Genomic DNA, 25650 nt, shown 5'->3' with positions numbered 1-25650 from the left:
TCAGGCAAAATATCCCCAGAGGAACGAGGCCACGCCCATCAGCACCAGGGCGTTGATATCGACCAATCGGCTCCATTTGGGATCCTCGGGGGGCGGGGCTTCCGCCGAGGCCACGCCCATCTCTGAGGCCACGCCCCCCGCTCCAGGCTCCGCCCCCGGAGTCGCTTCCAAGTCTGGAATTGGGGGGAAATTTGGGGTTAAAAATCCCAAAAAATTCCAAAAAAAACCCCAAAAATTTGGGGATCCAGAATCAGCTGGGAACCCCAAAAATTCCCCCAGGACCCCAAATTCCCAAAATTTGGGATTTTCAAACAGCAAAAATCCCCAAATTTGGGAACCCCCCACACCTGGGAACCCCAAAAATCCCAAATTTGGATCCCAAAAACCCCAAAAATCCCATATTTTGACCCCAAATCTGCCAAAAATCCCAATTTTTGACCTCAAAGACCCCAAAAATCCTAATTTTGGATCCCAAAATCCCCAAAAATCCCAAATTTGGATCTCAAAACCCCCAACAAATTCCAAATTTTGATCCCGAAGACCCCAAAAATCCCAAATTTGGATCTCAAACCCCCAAAATTTTGATTCCAAATTCTCCAGAACCCCCAAAAATCCCAAATTTCGATCCCAAAATCCCAAAATTTGGATCCCAAAGACCCCAAAAATCCCCAATTTGGATCCCAAAAACCCCAACCCAAAATTAACCCAAAACCCCAAAAACCCCAATCCATTTAACAAAAAAAATAAAAAAACAAAAAAAAAAAAAAAAACACTTTTATTCAACAAAAAATCCCAAATTTGGATCTCAAAAAACCCCAAAATTTGGGTCTCTGAGACCCCAAAAATCCCAAATTTGGGTCCCAAAACCCCCAAAATTTGGATCCCAAATTCCCCCAAAGATCCACAAAAATCCCAATTTTGGACCCCCAAAAAATCCCAAATTTGGGTCCCAAATTCCTCCAGACCCCCAAAAATCCAAATTTTTTATTTCAAAGACCCCAAAAAATCCCAAATTTGGATCTCAAAAATCCCCAAAATTTGGGTCTCTGAGACCCCAAAAATCCCAAATTTGGACCCCAAATACCCCAAAATTCAGATTTTTTTCCCCCTCAGACCCCCCAAAAAATCCAAATTTCGACACCAAAGACCCCAGAAAATCCCAGATTTGGGTCCCAAAGACCCCAAATCCCTCAAATTTCGACCCCAAATTCCCCAGGACCCCCTAAAAATTCCAAATTTTGATCCCAAAGACCCCAAAAGTCCCAAATTTGGATCCCAAAAAACACCAAAAATCCCAAATTTGGATCTCAAAACCCCCAAAATTTTGATTCCAAATTCTCCAGAACCCCCAAAAATCCCAAATTTCGATCCCAAAAAACCCCAAAAATCCCAAATTTGGACCCCAAAACTCCCCAAATTTCAACCCCAAATCCCTCAAATTTCGACCCCAAGTTCCGCAGGACTCTCAAAATCCCAAATATGAATCCCAAAAATCCCCAAAATCCCAAAATTTGGATCCTAAAAACCCCAAAAATCCCATATTTGTGACCCCCAATTCCCCAGGACCCCCCAAAATCCCAAATTTTGATCCAAAAGACCCCCAAAAATCCTAAATTTGGATCCCAAATTCCCCCAAAGATCCACAAAAATCCCAATTTTGGACCCCCAAAAAACCCTAAATTTGAGATTCCAAATTCCTCCAGACCCCCAAAAATCCAAATTTTTTATTTCAAAGATCCAAAAAAATCCCAAATTTGGATCTCGAAAAACCCCAAAATTTTGATTCCAAATTCTTCAGAACCCCCCAAAATCCCAAATTTGGATGCCCAAATCCCCAAAATCCCAAATTTCGAGGCCAAATCCCCCAAATTTGGGGTCCCAAATTCCCCAGGACCCAAAAATCCCCACATTTGGATCCCAAAACTCCCAAAATTTGGATCCAAATTCCCCCAAAGATCCACAAAAATCCCAATTTTGGACACAAAAAACCCCAAATTTGGGGTCTCAAATTCCTCCCGAACCCCCCAAAAATCCAAATTTCGACCCCAAAGACCCCAAAAAATCCCAGATTTGGGTCCCAAATTCCTCCAGACCCCCCAAAATCCAGATTTTTTATTCCAAAGACCCCAAAAAATCCCAAATGTGGATCTCGAAAATCCCCAAAATTTGGGTCTCTGAGACTCCAAAAATCCCAAATTTGGACCCCAAATACCCCAAAATTCAGATTTTTTCCCCCTCAGACCCCCCAAAAATCCAGATTTTGACCCCAAAGACCCCAAAAATCCCAAATTTGGATCTCAAAACCCCCAAAATTTTGATTCCAAATTCTCCAGAACCCCCAAAAATCCCAAATTTCGATCCCAAAAAACCCAAAAAATCCCAAATTTTGACCCCAAAACTCCCCAAATTTCAACCCCAAATCCCTCAAATTTCGACCCCAAGTTCCGCAGGACTCTCAAAATCCCAAATGTGAATCCCAAAAATCCCCAAAATCCCAAAATTTGGATCCAAAAACCCCAAAAATCCCATATTTGAGACCCCCACTTCCCCAGGACCCCCCAAAATCCCAAATTTTGATCCAAAAGACCCCGAAAATCCTAAATTTGGATCCCAAATTCCCCCAAAGATCCACAAAAATCCCAATTTTGGACCCCCAAAAAACCCCAAATTTGAGATTCCAAATTCCTCCAGACCCCCAAAAATCCAAATTTTTTATTTCAAAGATCCAAAAAATCCCAAATTTGATCCCATGGTTCTGACCCTGACCAAAACCCCACAATTTTTCCCCTCCCCCCAAAAAATTTGACCCCAAAGACCCCAAAAATCCCAAATTTGGATCTCAAAACCCCCAAAATTTTGATTCCAAATTCTCCAGAACCCCCAAAAATCCCAAATTTCGATCCCAAAACCCCAAAAATCCCAAATTTTGACCCCAAAACTCCCCAAATTTCAACCCCAAATCCCTCAAATTTCGACCCCAAGTTCCGCAGGACTCTCAAAATCCCAAATATGAATCCCAAAAATCCCCAAAATCCCAAAATTTGGATCCTAAAAACCCCAAAAATCCTAAATTTGAGACCCCCAATTCCCCAGGACCCCCCAAAATCCCAAATTTTGATCCAAAAGACCCCGAAAATCCTAAATTTGGATCCCAAATTCCCCCAAAGATCCACAAAAATCCCAATTTTGGACCCCCAAAAAACCCCAAATTTGAGATTCCAAATTCCTCCAGACCCCCAAAAATCCAAATTTTTTATTTCAAAGATCCAAAAAAATCCCAAATTTGGATCTCGAAAAACCCCAAAATTTGGGTCTCTGAGACTCCAAAAATCCCAAATTTGGACCCCAAATACCCCAAAATTCAGATTTTTTCCCCCTCAGACCCCCCAAAAATCCAGACTTTGACCCCAAAGACCCCAAAAATCCCAAATTTGGATCTCAAATCCCCCAAAATTTTGATTCCAAATTCTCCAGAACCCCAAAAATCCCAAATTTGGATCTCAAAAACCCCAAAAAATCCCAAATTTGGACCCCAAAATCCCCAAATTTTGACCCAAAAGACCCCAAAAATCCCCAATTTGGACCTCAAAAAACCCCAAAAATCCCAAATTTGGACCCCAAAAATCCCCAAATTTGGACCCCAAATCCCTCAAATTTCGCCCCTAAATTCCCCAGGACCGTCCCAAATCCCAAATTTCGCTCCCAAAACCCCCAAATTTGGGATTTTTTCCCCCTTCTCTCACCCCCGAGCTGCACCCCCGCGTTCTCGGGGGGCTCCTTGGCCGCGTCGAGGTCGATCCGGGGCTCGCGGCTGTTCCGGAGGCTGAACACCAACCTGTGCAGCTGGGACGCGGAATTCACCGAAATCGACCCAAAATTCGCAAAAATCGACCCCAAAAATGAAAAAATCCACCCCAAAAATGGCAAAATCCCCCAAAATTTGGAAATTTGACCCAAAAATCACAAAAATTGACACAAAATTCACAAAAATCGACCAAAAATTTGGCGAAATCGGCCAAAAATTCATAAAAATCGAACCAAGATTTGGAAAAATCCACCCAAAATGCGGGAAAATCAACGCCAAAAATGGCAAAATCGACCCCAAAAATCAAATAAATTCACCAACATTTGGGTAAAATCTGTTCCGGAGGCTGAACACCAACCTGTGCAGCTGGGACACGAAATTCACCCAAATCGACCCAAAATTCGCAAAAATCGACCCCAAAAATGGCAAAATCGGCCCAAAATTCAGAAAAATCGACCCAAAATGAGGAAAATTTGACCCAAAAATCGACACAAAATTCACCAAGTTTGACCCGTGATTTATGAAAATCGACCCCAAATTCACAAAAATCGACCCCAAAAATGGCAAAATCCGCCCAAAATTAGGAAAATTTGACCCAAAAATCACAAAAATCGACACAAAATTCACAAAAATCGACCAAAAATTTGGCAAAATTGGCCAAAAATTTAGAAAAATGGACCCAAAATTCAGAAAAATCTACCCCAAAAATGGCAAAATCCACCCCAAAATTTGCAAAAATCGACCCCAAAAATGGCAAAATCCGCCCCAAAAATGGCAAAATTGGCCCAAAATTCAGAAAAATCGACCCAAAATGAGGCAATTTTGACCCAAAAAATCAGAAAAATCGACACAAAATTCACAAAAATCGACCAAAAATTTGGTGAAATCGGCCAAAAATTTAGAAAAATGGACCCAAAATTCAGAAAAATCTACCCCAAAAATGGCAAAATCGACCCCAAAAATCAAATAAATTCACCAACATTTGGGTAAAATCTGTTCCGGAGGCTGAACACCAACCTGTGCAGCTGGGACACGAAATTCACCCAAATCGACCCAAAATTCGCAAAAATCGACCCCAAAAATGGCAAAATCGACCCCAAAAATGGCAAAATCGGCCCAAAATTCAGAAAAACCGACCCAAAATGAGGAAATTTTGACCCAAAACTCACAAAAATTGACACAAAATTCACCAAGTTTGACCCGTGATTTACGAAAATCGACCCCAAAAATGGCAAAATCGACCCCAAAATGGCAAAATTGGCCCAAAATTCAGAAAAATCGACCCAAAACGAGGAAATTTTGACCCAAAAATCACAAAAATTGACCCAAAATTTGGGAAAATCAACCCCAAAAATGGCGCCATTTTGGGCTCGATTTTTGCCATTTTTTCACCTTTTTTCCCCCAGAATTCCCAAAAAAATTCCCCAAAAATTCCCCAAAAATTCTCAAAAATTCCCCAAAAAATTCACAAAAAATTCCCAAAAATTTCCAAAAAAATACCGAAAAAATTCCCCCAAAATTCCCCAAAATTCCCCCCAAAATCCCCCCAAAAATTCCCCAAAAATTCCCAAAAATTTCCCCAAAAATTCCCAAAAAATCCCCCCAAAAATTCGCCAAAAATTCCCCAAAAATTCCCAAAAAATCCCCAAAAGTTCCCAAAATTTCCCCAAAATATCCCCAAAAATTCCCGAGAATTCAAGTTTAAGTTTGAACCATTTTGAGCTCGTTTTGTCGCATTTTAGGGCCATTTTTTTCACATTTTTTCACCATTTTTCTCCCAAAAATTCCCAAAAATTTTCCCCAAAAATTCCCAAAATAATCCCCAAAAATTCCCTAAAAATTTCCCCAAAAATCCCCAAAAATCCCCCCAAAATTCCCAAAACAATCCCCAAAAATTCCCCCCAAAATTCCCCAAAATTTCAAAAAAAATTCCCCAAAATTTCCCAAAAATTCCAAAAAAATTCCTCAAAAATTCCCCAAAAATTTCCCCAAAAAACCCCCAAAAATCTCCCAAAAATCAAAAAAAATTCCCAAAATTTCCCCAAAAATCCCCAAAAATCCCCCCAAAATTCCCAAAAAAATCCCCCAAAAAATCCCCAAAAATTCCCGAGAATTCAAGTTTAAGTTTGAACCATTTTGAGCTCATTTTGTCACATTTTAGGGCCATTTGTTTCACATTTTTTCACCATTTTTCCCCCAAAAATTCCCAAAAATTTTCCCCAAAAATTCCCAAAAAAATCCCAAAAAATTCCCTAAAAATTTCCCCAAAAATCCCCCCAAAATTCCCAAAACAATCCCCAAAAATTCCCCCAAAAATTCCCCAAAATTTCAAAAAAAATTCCCCAAAAATTCCCAAAAAATTCCTCAAAAATTCCCCAAAAATTCCCCCAAAAAATCCCCAAAAGTCCCCAAAAATTTCCCCAAAAAACCCCCCAAAATTTCCCAAAAATCCAAAAAAATTCCCAAAATTTCCCCAAAAATCCCCCAAAATCCCCCCAAAATTCCCAAAAAAATTCCCAAAAATCCCCAAAAATTCCTCAGAATTCTGGTTTAAGTTTGAACCATTTTGAGCTCATTTTGTCACATTTTAGGGCCATTTTTTTTCACAGTTTTTCCCCCCAAAAATCCCAAAAAATTCCTAAAAATCCCTAAAAATTCCTGAGCACTCCAATTTCAGTTTGGACCATTTTGGGCCAATTTTGGGGCTCATTTTGCTGCATTTTTGAGCCAATTTTGTCTCATTTTGGGGCCATTTTTGGGCTCATTTTTTGCCATTTTTCACCATTTTCTCCCCGAAAAAAATCCCCAAAAAACCCAAAAATTCCCCAAAATTCCCCAAAAATTCTCAAAAATTCCCGACCACTCACCATCCATTTTGAGCCATTTTGGGCTCATTTTGGGGCCATTTTGGGCCATTTTTGGGCTCATTTTTCGCCATTTTTCGCCATTTTCTCCCTGAAAAAAATCCCCAAAAAATCCCCAAAAATTCCCAAAAATTCCTGAGCACACAAATTTCAATTTGGACCATTTGGGGCTCATTTTGGGGCTCATTTCCCCCCATTTTGGGGCCATTTTGGGCCCATTTGGGGCTCAATTTTGCCTCATTTTTTGCCATTTTTTCACCGTTTTTTCACATTTTTTCGCCGTTTTTTCGCCTTTTTTCCCCCCAAAAAATTCCCCAAAAAATTCCAAAAATTCCCCAAATTTTTCTAAAAATTCCAGAGCGCTCCAAATTTCAGTTTGGACCATTTTGGGCCAATTTTGGGGCTCGTTTTGCTTCATTTTTGGGCCAATTTTGTCCCATTTTGGGCTCATTTTGGGGCCATTTTCGAGCTCAATTTCGATTTTTTTTTTTGCCATTTTTGCACCATTTTTCTCTTTTTTTGCCCTGAAAAAAATCCCAAAAAATTCACCAGAAACTCAAAACAATTCCCAAAAGTTTCCGAGCACTCACCTTCCATTTTGAGCCATTTTGGGGCCAATTTTGCCCCATTTTGGGGCCGTTTTTTCGCTCATTTTTCGCTCATTTTTTGCCATTTTTCGCCATTTTCTCCCCGAAAAAAATCCCCAAAAAATCCCCAAAAATTCCCAAAAATTCCCAGCACTCACGTGGACCTTGGGGATGGGCGGGTGGCACCAGGAGACGCTCAGGACGACGGCGCAGGTGAGCAGGAAGAGCAGCACGGCGAAGTGCAGGTAGTGCAGCCCGCAGAGCAGCGCGGGGCAGCGCCCGGGGCTCCCGCACGAGCCCGAGCCCAAAAGGAACTCGGGGATCAGCCGGGCCAGGCCCAGCCCCAAACCCCCCAGCAGCCCCCAGAAAGCGCCCTTGGGGAGAAAAAACGGGAATTCGGGAAAAAAATCCCGAAAATTTGGGGTCAAAATGCCCAAATTTGGGGTTTTTAAGGGTTAAAATTGGGGGTTTTAAGGGTTAAAATTTGAGATGTTTGGGGATCTTTTAAAGGGTTAAAATATGGGGGGAATTGGGGTCAAAATTTGGGGGGTTTCGGGTGAAATTTCGGGGTTTTAAGGGTTAAAATTTGGGGGTTTTGGGGTCATTTATAGGGGAAATTTCAGGAATTTAGGGTCAAAATTTGGGGGGTTTAAGAGCAAAATCCGGGGTTTTAGGGGTTAAAATTTGGGGGTTTTAAGGGTTAAAATTCGAGAGTTTTGGGGTCATTTATGGCGGAAATTTGGGGGTTTTAGGGTTAAAATTTGGGGGTTTCAGGGTTAAAATTTGAGATTTTTGGGGTCATTTAAAGGTTTAAAATATGGGGGTTTTGGGGTGAAAAGTCGGGGTTTTAAGGGTTAAAATTTGGGGGTTTTTGGGGTCATTTATAGGGGAAATTTAAGGAATTTAGAGCTGAAATTTGGGGGGTTTTAAGGGTTAAAATTTGGGGCTTTTAGGGTTAAAATTTCGGGGGGTTTAGGGGTTAAAATTTGAGATTTTTTGGGGTCATTTATGAGGGAAATTTGGGGGTTTTGGGGTCACCCTGGGAGCCCCAAATTCGGGGATCAGCCGGGCCAGGCCCAGCCCCAAACCCCCCAGCAGCCCCCAGAAAGCGCCCTTGGGGAGAAAAAACGGGAATTCGGGAAAAAAATCCCGAAAATTTGGGGTCAAAATGCCCAAATTTGGGGTTTTTAAGGGTTAAAATTCGGGGTTCTAACGGTTAAAATTCGGGGTTTTAAGGGTTAAAATTTGAGATGTTTGGGGATCTTTTAAAGGGTTAAAAGATGGGGGGAGTTGGGGTCAAAATTTGGGGGTTTTCGGGTGAAATTTCGGGGTTTTAAGGGTTAAAATTTGGGGGTTTTGGGGTCATTTATAGGGGAAATTTAAGGAATTTAGGGTCAAAATTTGGGGGGTTTAAGAGCAAAATCCGGGGGTTTTAGGGGTTAAAATTTGGGGGTTTTAAGGGTTAAAATTCGAGAGTTTTGGGGTCATTTATGGCGGAAATTTGGGGGTTTTAGGGTTAAAATTTGGGGGTTTTAGGGTTAAAATTTGAGATTTTTGGGGTCATTTAAAGGTTTAAAATATGGGGGTTTTGGGGTGAAAAGTCGGGGATTTAAGGGTTAAAATTTGGGGGTTTTGGGGTCATTTATAGGGGAAATTTAAGGAATTTAGAGCTGAAATTTGGGGGGTTTTAAGGGTTAAAATTTGGGGCTTTTAGGGTTAAAATTTGGGGGGTTTAGGGGTTAAAATTTGAGATTTTTGGGGTCATTTATGAGGGAAATTTGGGGGTTTTGGGGTCACCCTGGGAGCCCCAAATTCGGGGATCAGCCGGGCCAGGCCCAGCCCCAAACCCCCCAGCAGCCCCCAGAAAGCGCCCTTGGGGAGAAAAAACGGGAATTCGGGAAAAAAATCCCGAAAATTTGGGGTCAAAATGCCCAAATTTGGGGTTTTAAGGGTTAAAATTCGGGATTCTAAGGGTTAAAATTGGGGGTTTTAAGGGTTAAAATTTGAGATGTTTGGGGATCTTTTAAAGGGTTAAAATATGGGGGTTTTGGGGTGAAATGTCGGGGTTTTAAGGGTTAAAATGTGAGATTTTTGGGATCATTTATGGGGGAAATTTAAGGAATTTAGGGTTACTATTTGAGATTTGTGGGGTCTTTTAAAGGGTTAAAATATGGGGGTTTTAGGGTCGGAATTTAGGGTTAAAACTTGAGAATTTTGGGTCTTTTAAAGGAGAAATTTGGTGGTTTGGGGGTCAGAATTCGGGGTTTTAAGGGTTAAAATTTGGGGCTTTTAGGGTTAAAATTTGGGGGGTTTAGGGGTTAAAATTTGAGATTTTTTGGGGTCATTTATGAGGGAAATTTAAGGAATTTCAGGGCAAAATTTGGGGGTTTTAGGGTTAAAATTGGAGAGTTTTGGGGTCTTTTGGGGGTCATTTGGGGCTGAAATTTGGGGGTTTTAAGGTTCAGAAATTTGGGGCTTTTAGGGTTAAAATTTGGGGGGTTTAGGGGTTAAAATTTGTGATTTTTTGGGGTCATTTAAAGGGGAAATTTAAGGAATTTCAGGGCAAAATTTGGGGGTTTTAGGGTTAAAATTGGAGAGTTTTGGGGTCATTTATGGCGGAAATTTGGGGGTTTTAGGGTTAAAATTTGGGGGTTTTAGGGTTAAAATTTGAGATTTTTGGGGTCATTTAAAGGTTTAAAATATGGGGGTTTTGGGGTGAAAAGTCGGGGTTTTAAGGGTTAAAATTTGGGGGTTTTGGGGTCATTTATAGGGGAAATTTAAGGAATTTAGAGCTGAAATTTGGGGGTTTTAAGGGTTAAAATTTGGGGCTTTTAGGGTTAAAATTTGGGGGGTTTAGGGGTTAAAATTTGAGATTTTTGGGGTCATTTATGAGGGAAATTTGGGGGTTTTGGGGTCACCCTGGGAGCCCCAAATTCGGGGATCAGCCGGGCCAGGCCCAGCCCCAAACCCCCCAGCAGCCCCCAGAAAGCCTTTTGGGAGAAAAACGGGAATTCGGGAAAAAATCCTGAAATTTGGGGTCAAAATGCCCAAATTTGGGGTTTTAAGGGTTAAAATTCGGGATTCTAAGGGTTAAAATTGGGGGTTTTAAGGGTTAAAATTTGAGATGTTTGGGGATCTTTTAAAGGGTTAAAATATGGGGGGAGTTGGGGTCAAAATTTGGGGGTTTCGGGTGAAATGTCGGGGTTTTAAGGGTTAAAATGTGAGATTTTCGGCGTCATTTATGGGGGAAATTTCAGGAATTTAGGGTCAAAATTTGGGAGGTTTAAGGTCAAAATCCGGGGTTTTAGGGGTTAAAATTTGGGGGGGTTTAGGGTGAAAATTCGGGGTTTTAAGGGTTAAAATTCGAGAGTTTTGGGGTCATTTATGGCGGAAATTTGAGAGTTTTGGGGTCACAATTTTGGGGCTTTTAAAGGGTTAAAATTTGGGGGGTTTTTGGGGTCATTTGTAGGGGAAATTTAAGGAATTATGGGGCAAAATTTGGGGCTTTTAGGGTTAAAATTTGAGATTTTTGGGGTCATTTGGGGCTGAAATTTGGGGTTTTAAGGTTCAGAAGTTTGGGGGTTTAGGGGTTAAAATTTGAGATTTGTGGGGTCATTTAAAGGGTTAAAATTTGGGGGGTTTGGGGTCATTTAAGGGGGAAATCTGGGAAATTCTCATTTTTCACCTCAAATTCCCATTTTTAACCCAAAATCCTCATTTTTCACCCAATTTTCACAGGGTTTTTTTTGTCCATCCCCTCCCAGCCGTCCCCAGGTGTGTCCCCAGGTGTGTCCCCAAAATCCCCAATTTTGACCCCAAAATCCCCATTTTTCACTCCCCAAATTTCCATTTTTAACCCAAAAATCACAATTTTCACCCCCAAAATCCCCATTTTTCACCCAAAATCCCCATTTTTCACCCAATTTTCACAGGATTTTTTTTTGTCCGTCCCCTCCCAGCTGTCCCCAGGTGTGTCCCCAGGTGTGTGCCCAAAACCCCCAATTCTCACCCCAAAAATCCCCAATTTTCACCCCAAAAATCCCCATTTTTCACCCCAAATCTCCATTTTTCACCCAAAAATCACAATTTTTCACCCAAAATCCCCATTTTTCACCCAAATGTCATGGGATTTTTTTTGTCCATCCCCTCCCGGCCGTCCCCAGGTGTGTGCCCAAAATCCCCATTTTTCACCCCAAAATCCCCATTTTTCACCCCAAAATCCCCAATTTTCACCCCAAAATCCCCATTTTCACCCCCAAATTTCCATTTTTAACCCAAAAATCCCCATTTTTAACCCAAAATCCCCATTTTTCACCCAAATCTCCATTTTTCACGCAAAATCCTCATTTTTCACCCAATTTTCACGGGGTTTTTTTTGCTCCGTCCCCTCCCAGCTGTCCCCAGGTGTGTCCCCAGTTGTGTCCCCAAAACCCCCAATTTTCACCCCAAAATCCCAATTTTTCACCCCAAATCTCCATTTTTCACCCCAAATCTCCATTTTTCACCCAAAATCCTTATTTTTCACCCAATTTTCACGGGGTTTTTTTTGTCCGTCCCCTCCCGGCCATGCCCAGGTGTGTCCCCAGGTGTGTCCCGAAATTTCCCAATTTTAACCCCAAATTCCCCAATTTTAACCCCAAAAATCCCCATTTTTCACCCCAAATCTCCATTTTTCACCCAAAATCCTTATTTTTCACCCAATTTTCACGGGGTTTTTTTGGTCTGTCCCCTCCCGGCTGTCCCCAGTTGTGTCCCCAGGTGTGTCCCCAGGTGTGTCCCCAGGTGTGTCCCCAAAACCCCCAATTTTCACCCCAAAATCCCAATTTTTCACCCCAAATTTCCATTTTTCACCGAAATCCCCATTTTTAACCCAAAATGCTCCTTTTTCACCCAATTTTCACGGGGGCTTTTTGTCCATCCCCTCCCGGCCCTCCCCAGGTGTGTCCCCAGGTGTGTCCCCAAAATCCCCAATTTTGACCCCAAAATCCCCATTTTTCACTCCCCAAATTTCCATTTTTAACCCAAAAATCACCATTTTCACCCCCAAAATCCCCATTTTTAACCCAAAATCCCCATTTTTCACCCAATTTTCACGGGGTTTTTTTTGCTCCGTCTCCTCCCGGCCATCCCCAGGTGTGTCCCCAGTTGTGTCCCCAAAACCCCCAATTTTCACCCCAAAAATCCCCATTTTTCACCCCAAAAATCCCCATTTTTCACCCAAATCTCCATTTTTCACGCAAAATCCTCATTTTTCACCCAATTTTCACGGGGGTTTTTTTGTCCATCCCCTCCCAGCCATGCCCAGGTGTGTCCCCAGGTGTGTCCCGAAATTTCCCAATTTTCACCCCAAAATCCCCAATTTTCACCCCAAAAATCCCCATTTTTCACCCCAAATCCCCATTTTTCACCCAAAATCCCCATTTTTCACCCAATTTTCACGGGGTTTTTTTGGTCCGTCCCCTCCCACCTGTCCCCAGGTGTGTCCCCACTCACGGGCTCGTTGACGCGGGGCACGAACACGGCCAGGAAGAAGACGGCGGCCACGGGCGGCGCCAGGTACGAGGCCAGCGCCTGCATGTAGTCGAAGAGCTGCCCGCCCCGCGCCGCCTCCACCACGGGCAGCCAGGCCAGGCTCAGCCCCACCATGGCCACCACCCACAACCTGCGGGGCGACACGCCTGGGCTCACCTGGGGCCGCCCCGAAAAAATCCGGGGTCTCCAGGAGCTCCAGAACCCAAAATTTGGGTCCTTCAAGGTCACCTGGACACCAAAATTTGGGGATTTCGGACACCAGGAACACCCAAAATTGGGTCCCTGGAGGTCACATGGACAGGTGAGGTCACCTGAGGTCACCTGAGGTCACCTGAGATCAACCCAAAAAAATTTGGGATCTCCAGGAGCTCCAGAACCCAAAATTTGGGAGGTTGAAGTTACCTGAGATCTCAAAATTTGGGGTTTTTGGACATTTTGGATGGCCAAATTTGGGGTTCTTGAGGTCACATGGACACCTGAGGTCACCTGAGGTGAACCCGAAAAAATTCGGGGTCTCCAGGAGCTCCAGAACCCAAAATTTGGGTCCTTCAAGGTCACCTGGACACCAAAATTCGGGCATTTTGGACATTTTGGATGAGCAAATTTGGGGTTCTTGAGGTCACATGGAAACCTTGAGGTCACCTGAGGTCACCTGGGCTCACCTGGGGCTGCCCCGAAAAAATCCTGGATCTCCAGGAGCTCCAGAACCCAAAATTTGTGTCCTTCAAGGTCACCTGGACACCAAAATTTGGGGATTTCGGACACCAGGAACACCCAAAATTGGGTCCCTGGAGGTCACATGGACAGGTGAGGTCACCTGAGGTCACCTGAGGTCACCTGAGGTCAACCTGAAAAAATTCGGGATCTCCAGGAGCTCCAGAACCCAAAATATGGGAGCTCGAAGTTACCTGAGATACCAAAATTTGGGGTTCTTGAGGTCACCTGGGCACTCAGAACCATCCAATTTGGGGTTCTTGAGGTCACATGGACACCTTGAGGTCACCTGAGGTCACCTGAGGCCGCCCCGAAAAAATCCGGGGTCTCCAGGAGCTCCAGAACCCAAAATTTGTGTCCTTCAAGGTCACCTGGACACCTAAATTTGGGGATTTCGGACACCAGGAACACCCAAAATTAGGGTCCCTGGAGGTCACATGGACAGGTGAGGTCACCTGAGGTCACCTGAGGTCACCTGAGGTCAACCTGAAAAAATTTGGGATCTCCAGGAGCTCCAGAACCCAAAATTTGGGAGGTCAAAGTTACCTGAGATCTCAAAATTTGGGGGATTTGGACATTTTGGATGGCCAAATTTGGGGTTCTTGAGGTCACATGGACACCTGAGGTCACCTGAGGTCACCTGAGGTCACCAGAGGTCACCAGAGGTCACCCCAAAAAAATTCAGGATCTCCAGGAGCTCCAGAACCCAAAATTTGTGTCCATCAAAGTCACCTGGACACCAAAATTTGGGGTTTTTGGACATTTTGGATGAGCAAATTTGGGGTTCTTGAGATCACCTGAGGTCACCTGAGGCCAGGGGTATCCCAGGTGTGTCCCAGGTGTCCCATCAGTCCCAGGTGTCCCTCACCTCTCCAGGTGTGTCCCAGGTGTGTCCCAGCCAGGTGTGTCCCAGGTGATCTCACCTGTCCCAGGTGTCCCCTTACCTGTCCCAGGTGTGTCCCCCATGTCCCTCACCTGTCCCAGGTGTCCCTCCCCTGTCCCTCACCTGTCCAGGTGTCCCTCACCTGTCCCTCCCCTGTCCCTCACCGCAGGCAGCCATGTATCTCACCTGTCCCAGGTGTGTCACAGATGTCCCTCCCATGTCCCAGGTGTGTCCCAGCTGTGTCCCATGTGATCTCACCTGTGCCAGGTGTGTCCCTGGTGTCCCTCACCTGTCCCTCACCCGTCCCTCACCTGTCTCACCTGTCCCAGGTGTCCCCAAGTGTGTCCCAGGTTTGTGCCACCGGTCTCAACTCTCCCTCACCTGTCCCAGGTGTGTCCCTCACCTGTCCCTCACCTGTCTCACCTCTCCAGGTGTGCCCCAGGTGTGTCCCAAGTGCCTCTGACCTGTCCCACCTGTCCCAGGTGTCCCAGGTGATCTCACCTGTCCCAGGTGTGTCCCAGATGTGTCCCACCTGTCTAACAGTCCCTCACCTGTCCCAGGTGTGTCCCAGATGTGTCCCATGTGATCTCACCTGTCCCAGCTGCGTCCCAGGTGCCCCCTCGCCTGTCCCAGGTGGGTCCCAGGTGTGTCCGTGCCCTGTCTCACCTGTCCCAGCTGTGTCCCATGTGTCCCTCACCTGTCCCAGGTGTGTCCCAGGTATCCCAGGTGATCTCACCTGTCCCAGGTGCGTCCCTGGTGCGTCTCATCTGTCCCTCACCTGTCCAGGTGTCCCTCACCCTTCCCTCACCCGTCCCTCACCTGTCTCACCTGCCCCAGGTGTCCCCTCACCTGTCCCAGGTGTCCCCCAGGTGCATCTCATCTGTCCCTCACCTGTCCCAGGTGTGTCCCAGGTGTCCCATCAGTCCCAGGTGTCCCTCACCTCTCCAGGTGTGTCTCAGGTGTGTCCCAGGTATCTCTCACCTGTCCCAGGTGTCCCAGGTGATCTCACTTGTCCCAGGTGTCCCCTCACCTGTCCCAGCTGTGTCCCAGGTGTGTCCCTCACCTATCCCAGATGTCCCATCGGTCCCAGGTGTCTCTCACCTGTGCCAGGTGCGTCCCTGGTGCGTCTCATCTGTCCCTCACCTGTCCAGGTGTCTGTCACCCATCCCTCCCCTGTCCCTCACCTGTCTCACCTGTCCCAGGTGTGTCCCAGGTGTCCCCCAGGTGTCCCATGTGATCTCACCTGTCCCTGGTGCGTCCCTGGTGCGTCTCATCTGTCCCAGGTGTCCCCTCACCTGTCCTAGCTGTGTCCCAGGTGTGTCCCAGGTGTGTCCCAGGTCTGTCCTAGGTGTCCCATGTGATCTCACCTGTCCCTCACCTGTCCCAGGTGTGTCCCAGGTGTCCCCTCACCTGTCCCTGTCCCAGGTGTGTCCCTCACCTATCTCACCTGTCCTGGAGGTGTGTCCAGGTCAGGTCCAGGTGTGTCCCAGGTGTCCCCTCAACTCCCGGCCATCAGCAGGTGCTTTGGCCCCGCCCCTGGGCGGAGCTTCCTGTACACGTCCAGCGTGACCCTCACCTCTCCAGGTGTGTCCCAGGTGTCCCATCAGTCCCAGGTGTCCCTCACCTCTCCAGGTGTGTCCCAGCCAGGTGTGTCCCAGGTATCTCTCACCTGTCCCAGGTGTCCCATGTGATCTCACCTGTCCCTGGTGCGTCCCTGGTGCGTCTCATCTGTCCCTCACCTGTCCAATGTCCCTCACCTGTCTCACCTGTCCAGGTGTCCGCAGGTGTCCCTCACTGTCCCTCCCCTGTCCCTCACTGTCCCTCCCCTGTCCTACCTGTCTCACCTGTCCCACCAGTTCCTTACCTGTCCCAGGTGTCCCCCAGGTGCATCTCATCTGTCCCTCACCTGTCCCAGGTGTGTCCCAGGTGTCCCATCAGTCCCAGGTGTCCCTCACCTCTCCAGGTGTGTCTCAGGTGTGTCCCAGGTATCTCTCACCTGTCCCAGGTGTCCCAGGTGATCTCACTTGTCCCAGGTGTCCCCCCACCTGTCCTAGCTGTGTCCCAGGTGTGTCCCAGGTGTGTCCCTCACCTGTCCCAGATGTCCCATCGGTCCCAGGTGTCCCTCACCTGTCTCACCTGTCCCACCAATTCCTCACCTGTCCCAGGTGTGTCCCATCAGTCCCAGGTGTGTCCCAAGTGTCCCTCACCTGTCCTACCTGTCTCACCTGTCCCTCACCCATCCCAGGTGTCCCTCACATGTCTCACCTGTCCCAGGTGTGTCCCATGTGATCTCACCTGTCCCGCACCTGTCCCAGGTGTCTCCTTACCTGTCCCAGGTGTGTCCCAGGTGTGTCCCAGGTGTGTCCCCTCCCCTGTCCCTCATCTGTCCCAGGTGTGTCCCTCATCTGTCCCAGGTGTCCCATGTGATGTCACCTGTCCCAGGTGTGTCCCAGGTGTGTCCCCTCACCTGTCCCAGGTGTGTCCCCTCACCTGTCCCTCCCCTGTCCCTCACCGTGACCAACTCAGTGAATTTTTAAGCGAATTTCGCCGATTTTTGGGGCCAATTCGGTGAATTTCGGGCTAAAACCTTGGCAATTTCGGGGGTATTTTTGGGGGGTTTTTGGTGTCCCAGGTGTCCCCTCACCTGTCCCAGGTGTCCCCTCACCTGTCCCAGGTGTCCCCTCACCTGTCCCAGGTGTCCCCTCACCTCCCGGCCACCAGCAGGTGCCTTGGCCCCGCCCCTGGGCGGAGCTTCCTGTACACGTCCAGCGTGAAGAGCGCGGCCGAGCTGGCGAAGATCGAGGCCAGCGACGACATCAGCGCCGCCAGCACCACGGCCAGCATCAGCCCCCGCAGCCCTGGGACGGACATTAATTATTAATTAATTAATTAATGATTATTAGCGGTGAAAGATACAACGGCGAAAATCGGCGAAAAAACGGCGAAAAAACGGCTAAAATAGGCCTAAAAATGGAGTTATTAGCCCAATAATTAGGATTAATAATAATTTATTAGGTCTAATAACCGGTTATTAGGCCCAAATAATTATTAGTTATTAATAAATAATAATTAGAGGTGAAAAAATGGCGAAAAAACGGCAAAAATAGGCCTACAAATGGAGTTATTAGCCCAGTAATTAGGATTGATAATTAATTATTAGGTCTAATAACCAGTTATTAGCCTAAAATAATTATTAGTTATTAATTAATTAATAATTAGCAATGAAAAAAGGCAAAAATCGGTGAAAAAATGGTGAAAATAAGCCTAAAATGGAGTTATTAGCCTAATAATTAGGATTAATAATGAATTACTAAATCTAATAACCGGTTATTAGACCCAAATAATTATTAGTTATTAATTAATAATAATTATTGGAGAAACAATGGCGAAAATCGGTGAAAAAATGGAATTATGAGCCAAATATTCAGGATTAATAATTAAATATGAGGTCTAATAACCGGTTATTAGGCCCAAATAATTATTAGTTATTAATTAATAATAATTAGAGGTGAAAAAATGGCAAAAATTGGCGAAAAAAAGAGCGAAAATAGTCGAGGAAATGAAATTATTAGCCCCCAAAATGGAATTATTAGCCCAATAATTAGGATTGATAATTAATTATTAGGTCTAATAACCGGTTATTAGACCCAAGTAATTATTAGTTATTAATTAATTTATAATTAGCAGTGAAAAAAGGCAAAAATCGGCGAAAAAACGGCGAAAATTGGCCTGAAAATGGAGTTATTAGCCTAATAATTAGGATTGATAATTAATTATTAATTCTAATAACCAGTTATTAGCCTAAAATACTTATTAGTTATTAATTAATAATAATTAGAGGCGAAAATAGGTCCAAAACCGGAGTTATTAGCCCCAAAAATTGAGTTATTATCACTAATAACTTATTAATAACTAATATTAATTAATGATCATTATTATATAAGCAAGAACCACTAATGATTAATTAATGAGCACTAATTAGCGCTAATGAATTACCGGGGGCCAGCAGGCTGAGCACCAGTCTGGGATAGGCCACCGTTAATAATCACTAATAATCAATAATAAATCATTAATAATCACTAACAAATCATAATTAAATCATTACAAAATCACGAATAAATAATTAATAATCACTAGTAAATAACCGATAATCACTAATAACCACAAATAAATCATTCACAAATCATTATTATATCATTATTAAATCATTAATAATCACTAATACATAACTAAGAGTCGCTTTTAATCACTAATAATCACTAATAAATCATTAATAAATCACCAATAAATCATCGCTTACAATGAATAAACAACTAATATTCGCTAATAAGCAATTAATAACCCCTGATAATTAATTAATTAGCGCTTATGAATTATTATTAATTATTAATTAATTACTAATTACGGGGGGGCAGCAGCCAGAGCACCAGTCCGGGATAGGCCACTGTTAATAATCACTAATAATCAATAATAAATCATTAATGATGACTAAAAATAATAATGAAATCATTAAGAAATCACTAATAAATAATTAATAATCACTAATAAATAACCGATAATCACTAATAACCACTAATAAATCATCCACAAATCATTATTAAATCATTAATAATCACTAATACAAAACTAATAGTCGCTTGTAATCACTAATAATCACTAATAAATCATTAATAAATCACCAATAAATCATTACCAATCATTAATAAACAACTAATATTCCCTAATAAACAGTTAATAACCCCTGATAATTAATTAATTAGAGCTTATTAATAAATTATTAATTAATTATTAATTAATTAATTATTAATTAATTACCGGGGGGCAGCAGGCTGAGCACCAGCCTGGGATAGGCCACGTTGGAGCAGCCGAGGGCGGAGCCGCAGGCCCGGGAGCAGCCCTGGGGGTCAGCGCAGCCAATGACGTCTGTGGGACCAGTATAAACCAGTATGGACCAGTATGGACCAGTATGGACCAGTACGGACCAGTATAAACCAGTATGGACCAGTACGGACCAGTACGGACCAGTATGGACCAGTAGGGACCAGCACGGACCAGTACGGACCAGTATGGACCAGTATGGACCAGTATGGACCAGTATAAACCAGTACGGACCAGTATGGACCAGTAGGGACCAGCACGGACCAGTACGGACCAGTACGGACCAGTATGGACCAGTATGGACCAGTATAGACCAGTATGGACCAGTACGGACCAGTACGGACCACTATGGACCAAAAAAACCCCATAAAAATCCATAGAAACCAGTACGAACCAGTACGGACCAGTATAAACCGGTATAAACCAGTATAGACCAGTATAAACCAGTATGGACCTGTATGGACCAGTATGGACAGGTACAAACCGGTATAAACCAGTATAAACCAGTATAAACCAGTATAAACCAGTATAAACCAGTATGCGACAATGGTTTCCTATAATCGGGCGCCATCTTGGGGGGCCATTTTGGGCGGCCATCTTGTAAACTCCAATGTCGGCGGCCATTTTGGGCAAATCCCTTAAACTCAAAATATACCCAATATAAACCGGTATAAACCAGTATAAACCGGTATAAACCGGTATAAACCGGTATAAACCGGTACAAACCAGTATAAACCAGTATAAACCATTTTGCACCGATGGTTTCCTATAATCGGGCGCCATCTTGGGTGGCCATTTTGGGCGGCCATCTTGTAAACTCCAATGTCGGTGGCCATTTTGGGCAAATCCCTTAAACTCAAAATATACTCAATGTAAACCGATAAAACTAGTATAAACCAGTATAAACCGGTATAAACCGGTATAAACCGGTATAAACCGGTACAAACTGGTACAAACCAGTATAAACCAGTATAAACCAGTATGCACCAATGGTTTCCTATAATCGGGCGCCATCTTGGGTGGCCATTTTGGGCGGCCATCTTGTAAACTCCAATGTCGGCGGCCATTTTGGGCAAATCCCTTAAACACAAAATATACCCAATATAAACCGGTATAAACCAGTATAAACCAGTATAAACCAGTATAAACCGGTATAAACCGGTACAAACCAGTACAAACCAGTATAAACCAGTATAAACCATTTTGCACCGATGGTTTCCTATAATCGGGCGCCATCTTGGGCGGCCATTTTGGGCGGCCATCTTGTAAACTCCAATGTCGGCGGCCATTTTGGGTAAATCCCTTAAACACAAAATATACCCAATATAAACCGGTAAAACCAGTATAAACCAGTATAAACCAGTATAAACCAGTATAAACCGGTATAAACCGGTACAAACCAGTACAAACCAGTACAAACCAGTACAAACCAGTATAAACCATTTTGCACCAATGGTTTCCTATAATCGGGCGCCATCTTGGGCGGCCATTTTGGGCGGCCATCTTGTAAACTCCAATGTCGGCGGCCATTTTGGCTAAAACCCTTAAACTCAAAATATACCCAATATAAACCGGTAAAACCAGTATAAACCAGTATAAAACGGACCCGGGAAGAGGACGCGGGCGGCCATGCCGGGCAGCACCATCAGGAACATGGGCAGAACCTTGAGGTAGCCGCAGACGACGCAGCCGGCGCGGACGTGCGTGAGGGAGCGGCCGGCGAGGCAGCGCTGCACGATCACCTGAGGGGAGGGACCAGTTAGGGACCAGTTCGGGACCAGTTAGAGACCAGTTAGGGACCAGTTAGGGACTGGTGGGACCAGTTACAGACCAGTTATCCCAGTTACAGACTGGTGGGACCAGTTAGAGACCAGTTAGAGACCAGTTAGGGACCAGTTAGGGACCAGTTAGGGACCAGTTAGAGACCAGTTAGGGACTGGTGGGACCAGTTACAGACCAGTTATCCCAGTTACACACCAGTTATCCCAGTTACACACCAGTTATCCATTACAGACTGGTGGGACCAGTCAGGGACCAGTTAGGAACCAGTTAGGGACCAGTTAGAGACTGGTGGGACCAGTTAGGGACCAGTTAGGGACCAGTTAGGGACCAGTTAGGGACTGGTGGGACCAGTTAGAGACCAGTTAGGGACTGGTGGGACCAGTTAGAGACCAGTTAGGGACTGGTGGGACCAGTTACACACCAGTTATCCCAGTTACAGACTGGTGGGACCAGTTAGGGACCAGTTAGGGACTGGTGGGACCAGTTAGGGACCAGTTAGGGACCAGTTAGAGATCAGTTAGGGACCAGTTAGAGACCAGTTAGAGATCAGTTAGGGACCAGTTAGGGACTGGTGGGACCAGTTAGGGACCAGTTAGGGACCACTTAGAGACCAGTTAGGGACTGGTGGGACCAGTTAGGGACCAGTTAGGGACCAGTTACAGACTGGTGGGACCAGTTACAGCCCAGTGCTCCCTCCCATTCCCTCCCAGTATAACCCAGTCCATCCCAGTGCCCCCATTCCCAGGTTTAGATGATTCCCAGTCCCTCCCAGTATAACCCAGTCCCTCCCAGTATAACCCGGTCCCTCCAAATCCCCTCCCAGTCCCTCCCAGTGCCCTTATTTCCAGGTTTAGATGATTCCCAGTCCATCCCAGTCCATCCCAGTATAACTCAGTCCATCCCAGTCCCATCCCAGTCCCTCCCAGTCCCTCCCAGTCCCTCCCAGTATAACCCAGTCACTCCCAGTGCCCTCCCAGTCCCTCTCAGTGCCTTTATTTCCAGGTTTAGGTGGTTCCCAGTCCCTCCCAGTGCCCTCCCAGTCTATCCCAGTCTATCCCAGTGCCCTCCCAGTCCATCCCAGTCTATCCCAGTGCCCTCCCAGTCCATCCCAGTCCCACCTGGTCAGTGCACCAGTACCAGGCCGAGATGATTCCCAGTCCCTCCCAGTATAACTCAGTCCATCCCAGTCCCTCCCAGTCCCTCCCAGTATATCCCAGTTCCCTCCCAGTATAACCCAGTCCCTTCAAATCCCCTCCCAGTCCCTCCCAGTATAACCCAGTCCATCCCAGTGCCCCCATTCGCACGTTTAGATGATTCCCAGTCCCTCCCAGTATAACCCAGTGCCTCCCAGTATAACCCAGTGCCTCCCAATCCCATCCCAGTCCCTCCCAGTATAACCCAGTCCATCCCAGTGCCCCCATTCCCACGTTGAGATGATTCCCAGTCCCTTCCCAGTGCCCTCCCAGTCCCTCCCAGTATAACCCAGTCCATCCCAGTCCCTCCCAGTCTCTCCCAGTATAACCCAGTGCCCTCCCAGTATAACCCAGTCACTCCCAGTGCCCTCCCAGTCCCTCCCAGTGCCCTCCCAGTCGATCCCAGTCCATCCCAGTCCCACCTGGTCGGTGCACCAGTACCAGGCCGAGATGATTCCCAGTGCCTCCCAGTCTATCCCAGTCTATCCCAGTCCATCCCAGTCCATCCCAGTCCATCCCAGTCCCACCTGGTCGGTGCACCAGTACCAGGCCGAGATGATTCCCAGTCCCAGCACCAGCCCGGGCCAGGGCAGGTCCCCGGTGCTGGGGTCCCGCAGGAGGTTGAAGGCGTCGGGCCGGGGGCGCCCGCAGGGTCCCGAGGAGTTGGGGGGCAGAGCCAGGGGGTAACGCTCCAGCAGGCCCTGGTACCCGCCCACGGCGCCCAGAGCTGCCGGAAACCAGCACGGACCAGTATGGACCAGTACGGACCAGTATGGACCAGTATAAACCAGTATAAACCAGTATAAACCAGTACGGACTGGTATAAACCAGTACCGACCAGTATGGACTAGTACTGACCAGTATAAACCAGTATGGACCAGTATAAACAAGCATGGACCAGTATAAACCAGTACAAACCAGTATAAACCAGTACAAACCAGTATAAACCAGTACGGACCAGTACGAACCAGTATGGACCAGTACAAACCAGTACGGACCAGTATAAACCAGTATGGACCAGTATAAACCAGTATGGACCAGTATAAACCAGTGCCGACCGGTATAAACCAGTATGGACCAGTACAAACCAGTATGAAACCAGCATGAAGCGGTAAAAACCAGTATAAAGTAGAATAAACCAGGATGGACCAGTATGGACCAGTATGGACCAGTATGGACCAGTATGGACCAGTACAAACCAGTACAAACCAGTATGGACCGGTACGGACCGGTACGGACCAGTATGGACCAGTATAAACCAGTATGGACCAGTATGGACCATTATAAACCAGTACGAACCAGTATGGCCCAGTATGGACCAGTATGGACCAGTATGGACCAGTATAAACCCGTATAAACCAGTATGAACCAGTATAAACCATTATAAACCAGTATAAACCAGTATGAACCAGTATGAACCAGTATGAACCAGTAAAAACCAGTATGAACCAGTATAAACCAGTATAAACCAGCATAAACCAGTATAAACCAGTATAAACCAGCATAAACCAGTATAAACCAGTATGAACCAGTAAAACCAGTATAAACCAGTATGAACCAGTATAAACCAGTATAAACCAGTATAAACCAGTATGAACCAGTATGAACCAGTACCGTAGCCGGCCAGCACGGAGGCGCCCGCGACGATGATCAGGGTCTGCACCAGGTCCGCGAACATCAGCGCCGTCAGCCCGCCTGGCCACGCCCACCGCGTTAGGCCACGCCCACATTGGGCGACGCCCAGTTAGGCCACGCCCACGTCGCCCCAAAACCCCACCAGGCCACGCCCAGGTGGACACTAACCCGGTTAGGCCACGCCCATCGCGTTAAGCCACGCCCAAATTACAAAAACCCTAATTAGGGCACGCCCACAGCCAGTTAGGCCACGCCCACGCTGGCTCGTACCCCATTAGGCCACGCCCACATTGGTTGATACCCAGTTAAGCCACACCCCCGCGGACACAAACCCAGTTAGGCCACGCCCACCTGTCTCTCACCCATTTAGGCCACGCCCACTCAATTAGGCCACACCCACACTGGCCAATTCCCATATAAGCCACGCCCATACCCAAATTAGGCCACGCCCAGTTTGACACATGCCCAGCTAGGCCACGCCCACAATGACCATTTCCAGTCCCTCCCAGTCCCAAACCAGTACAAACCAGTATAAACCAGTACAAACCAGTACAAACCAGTATAAACCAGTCCCTCCCAATCCATTCCCAGTTTATCCCAGTTTATCCCAGTCCCTCCCAGTATAACCCAGTCCATTCCAGTCCATCCCAGTATCCCCCAGTACCATCCCAGTTCCCTCCCAGTCCATTCCAGTTTATCCCAGTCCCTCCCAATCCATTCCCAGTTTATCCCAGTTCCCTCCCAGTCCCTCCCAGTATAACCCAGTCCATTCCCAGTTTATCCCAGTTCCCTCCCAGTCCCTCCCAGTATAACCCAGTCCATCCCAGTCCCTCCCAGTCCCTCCCAGTATAAACCAGTCCCTCCCAATCCATTCCCAGTTTATCCCAGTTCCCTCCCAGTCTGTCCCAGTCCATCCCAGTTTATCCCAGTTCCCTCCCAGTCCCTCCCAGTATAAACCAGTCCCTCCCAATCCATTCCCAGTTTATCCCAGTTTATCCCAGTTCCCTCCCAGTCCATCCCAGTTTATCCCAGTCCCTCCCAATCCATTCCCAGTTTATCCCAGTCCCTCCCAGTATAACCCAGTCCCTCCCAGTATAACCCAGTCCCTCCCAATCCATTCCCAGTTTATCCCAGTTTATCCCAATTCCCTCCCAGTCTGTCCCAGTTCCTCCCAGTTCATTCCCAATCCCCTCCCAGTCCCTCCCAGTCCCTCCCAGTCCATCCCAGTTCCCTCCCAGTCCATCCCAGTATAACCCAGACCCCTCCCAGTATAACCCAGCCCCCTCCCAGCCCATTCCCAGTACAAACCAGTACAAACCAGTAAAACCAGGTGTAGAGGGCGGTGATGCCCAGCAGGGCCCCCACGGAGCCGTAGAGGTCCCAGCCCAGCGCCTCGCGGATGAACAGCGCCCCCGAGTACATGTCCACCTGCGGGGCACTGGTTTGCACTGGTTTGCACTGGGAGGGGGCTGGGAGGGGGCTGGTTTATACTGGGAGGGACTGGGATAAACTGGGAATGGATTGGGTTATACTGGGAGGGACTGGGAGGGGATTAAAGGGTTAAAAATGGGGAATAATTGGTGCTGGGAGTGATTTTTTTGTACTGGTTTGTACTGGGAGGGGACTGGGATTGAACTGGGTTATACTGGTTTGTACTGGGAATGTACTGGGAGGGGACTGGGAGGGACTGGGATAAACTGGGAAAGGATTGGGTTATACTGGGAGGGACTGGGATGGACTGGGAGGGAACTGGGATGAACTGGGAGAGACTGGGAGG

The 25650-nt window shown here is 46.3% G+C and overlaps 1 protein-coding gene across 1 annotated transcript; it reads right to left on the bottom strand.

Annotated features, from left to right (window-relative positions):
* LOC115916396 (sodium/glucose cotransporter 2-like) lies at positions 1-25331 on the bottom strand (the record flags this gene model as incomplete). The annotated part of the gene is made up of 10 exons (XM_030970105.1): positions 1-173; positions 3744-3843; positions 7415-7630; positions 12750-12918; positions 17093-17243; positions 19201-19308; positions 20870-21005; positions 22766-22965; positions 23853-23933; positions 25178-25331. Coding segments are annotated over 10 exons (1488 nt in total), but the record flags the coding sequence as incomplete, so codon positions are not given.
* Between the last annotated feature and the right edge of the window lie 319 nt (positions 25332-25650).

This window comes from Camarhynchus parvulus, unplaced genomic scaffold, assembly GCF_901933205.1.
Source record: "Camarhynchus parvulus unplaced genomic scaffold, STF_HiC, whole genome shotgun sequence".
NCBI lineage: Eukaryota > Metazoa > Chordata > Aves > Passeriformes > Thraupidae > Camarhynchus > Camarhynchus parvulus.
This window is presented reverse-complemented; position numbering and strand designations above follow the sequence as displayed.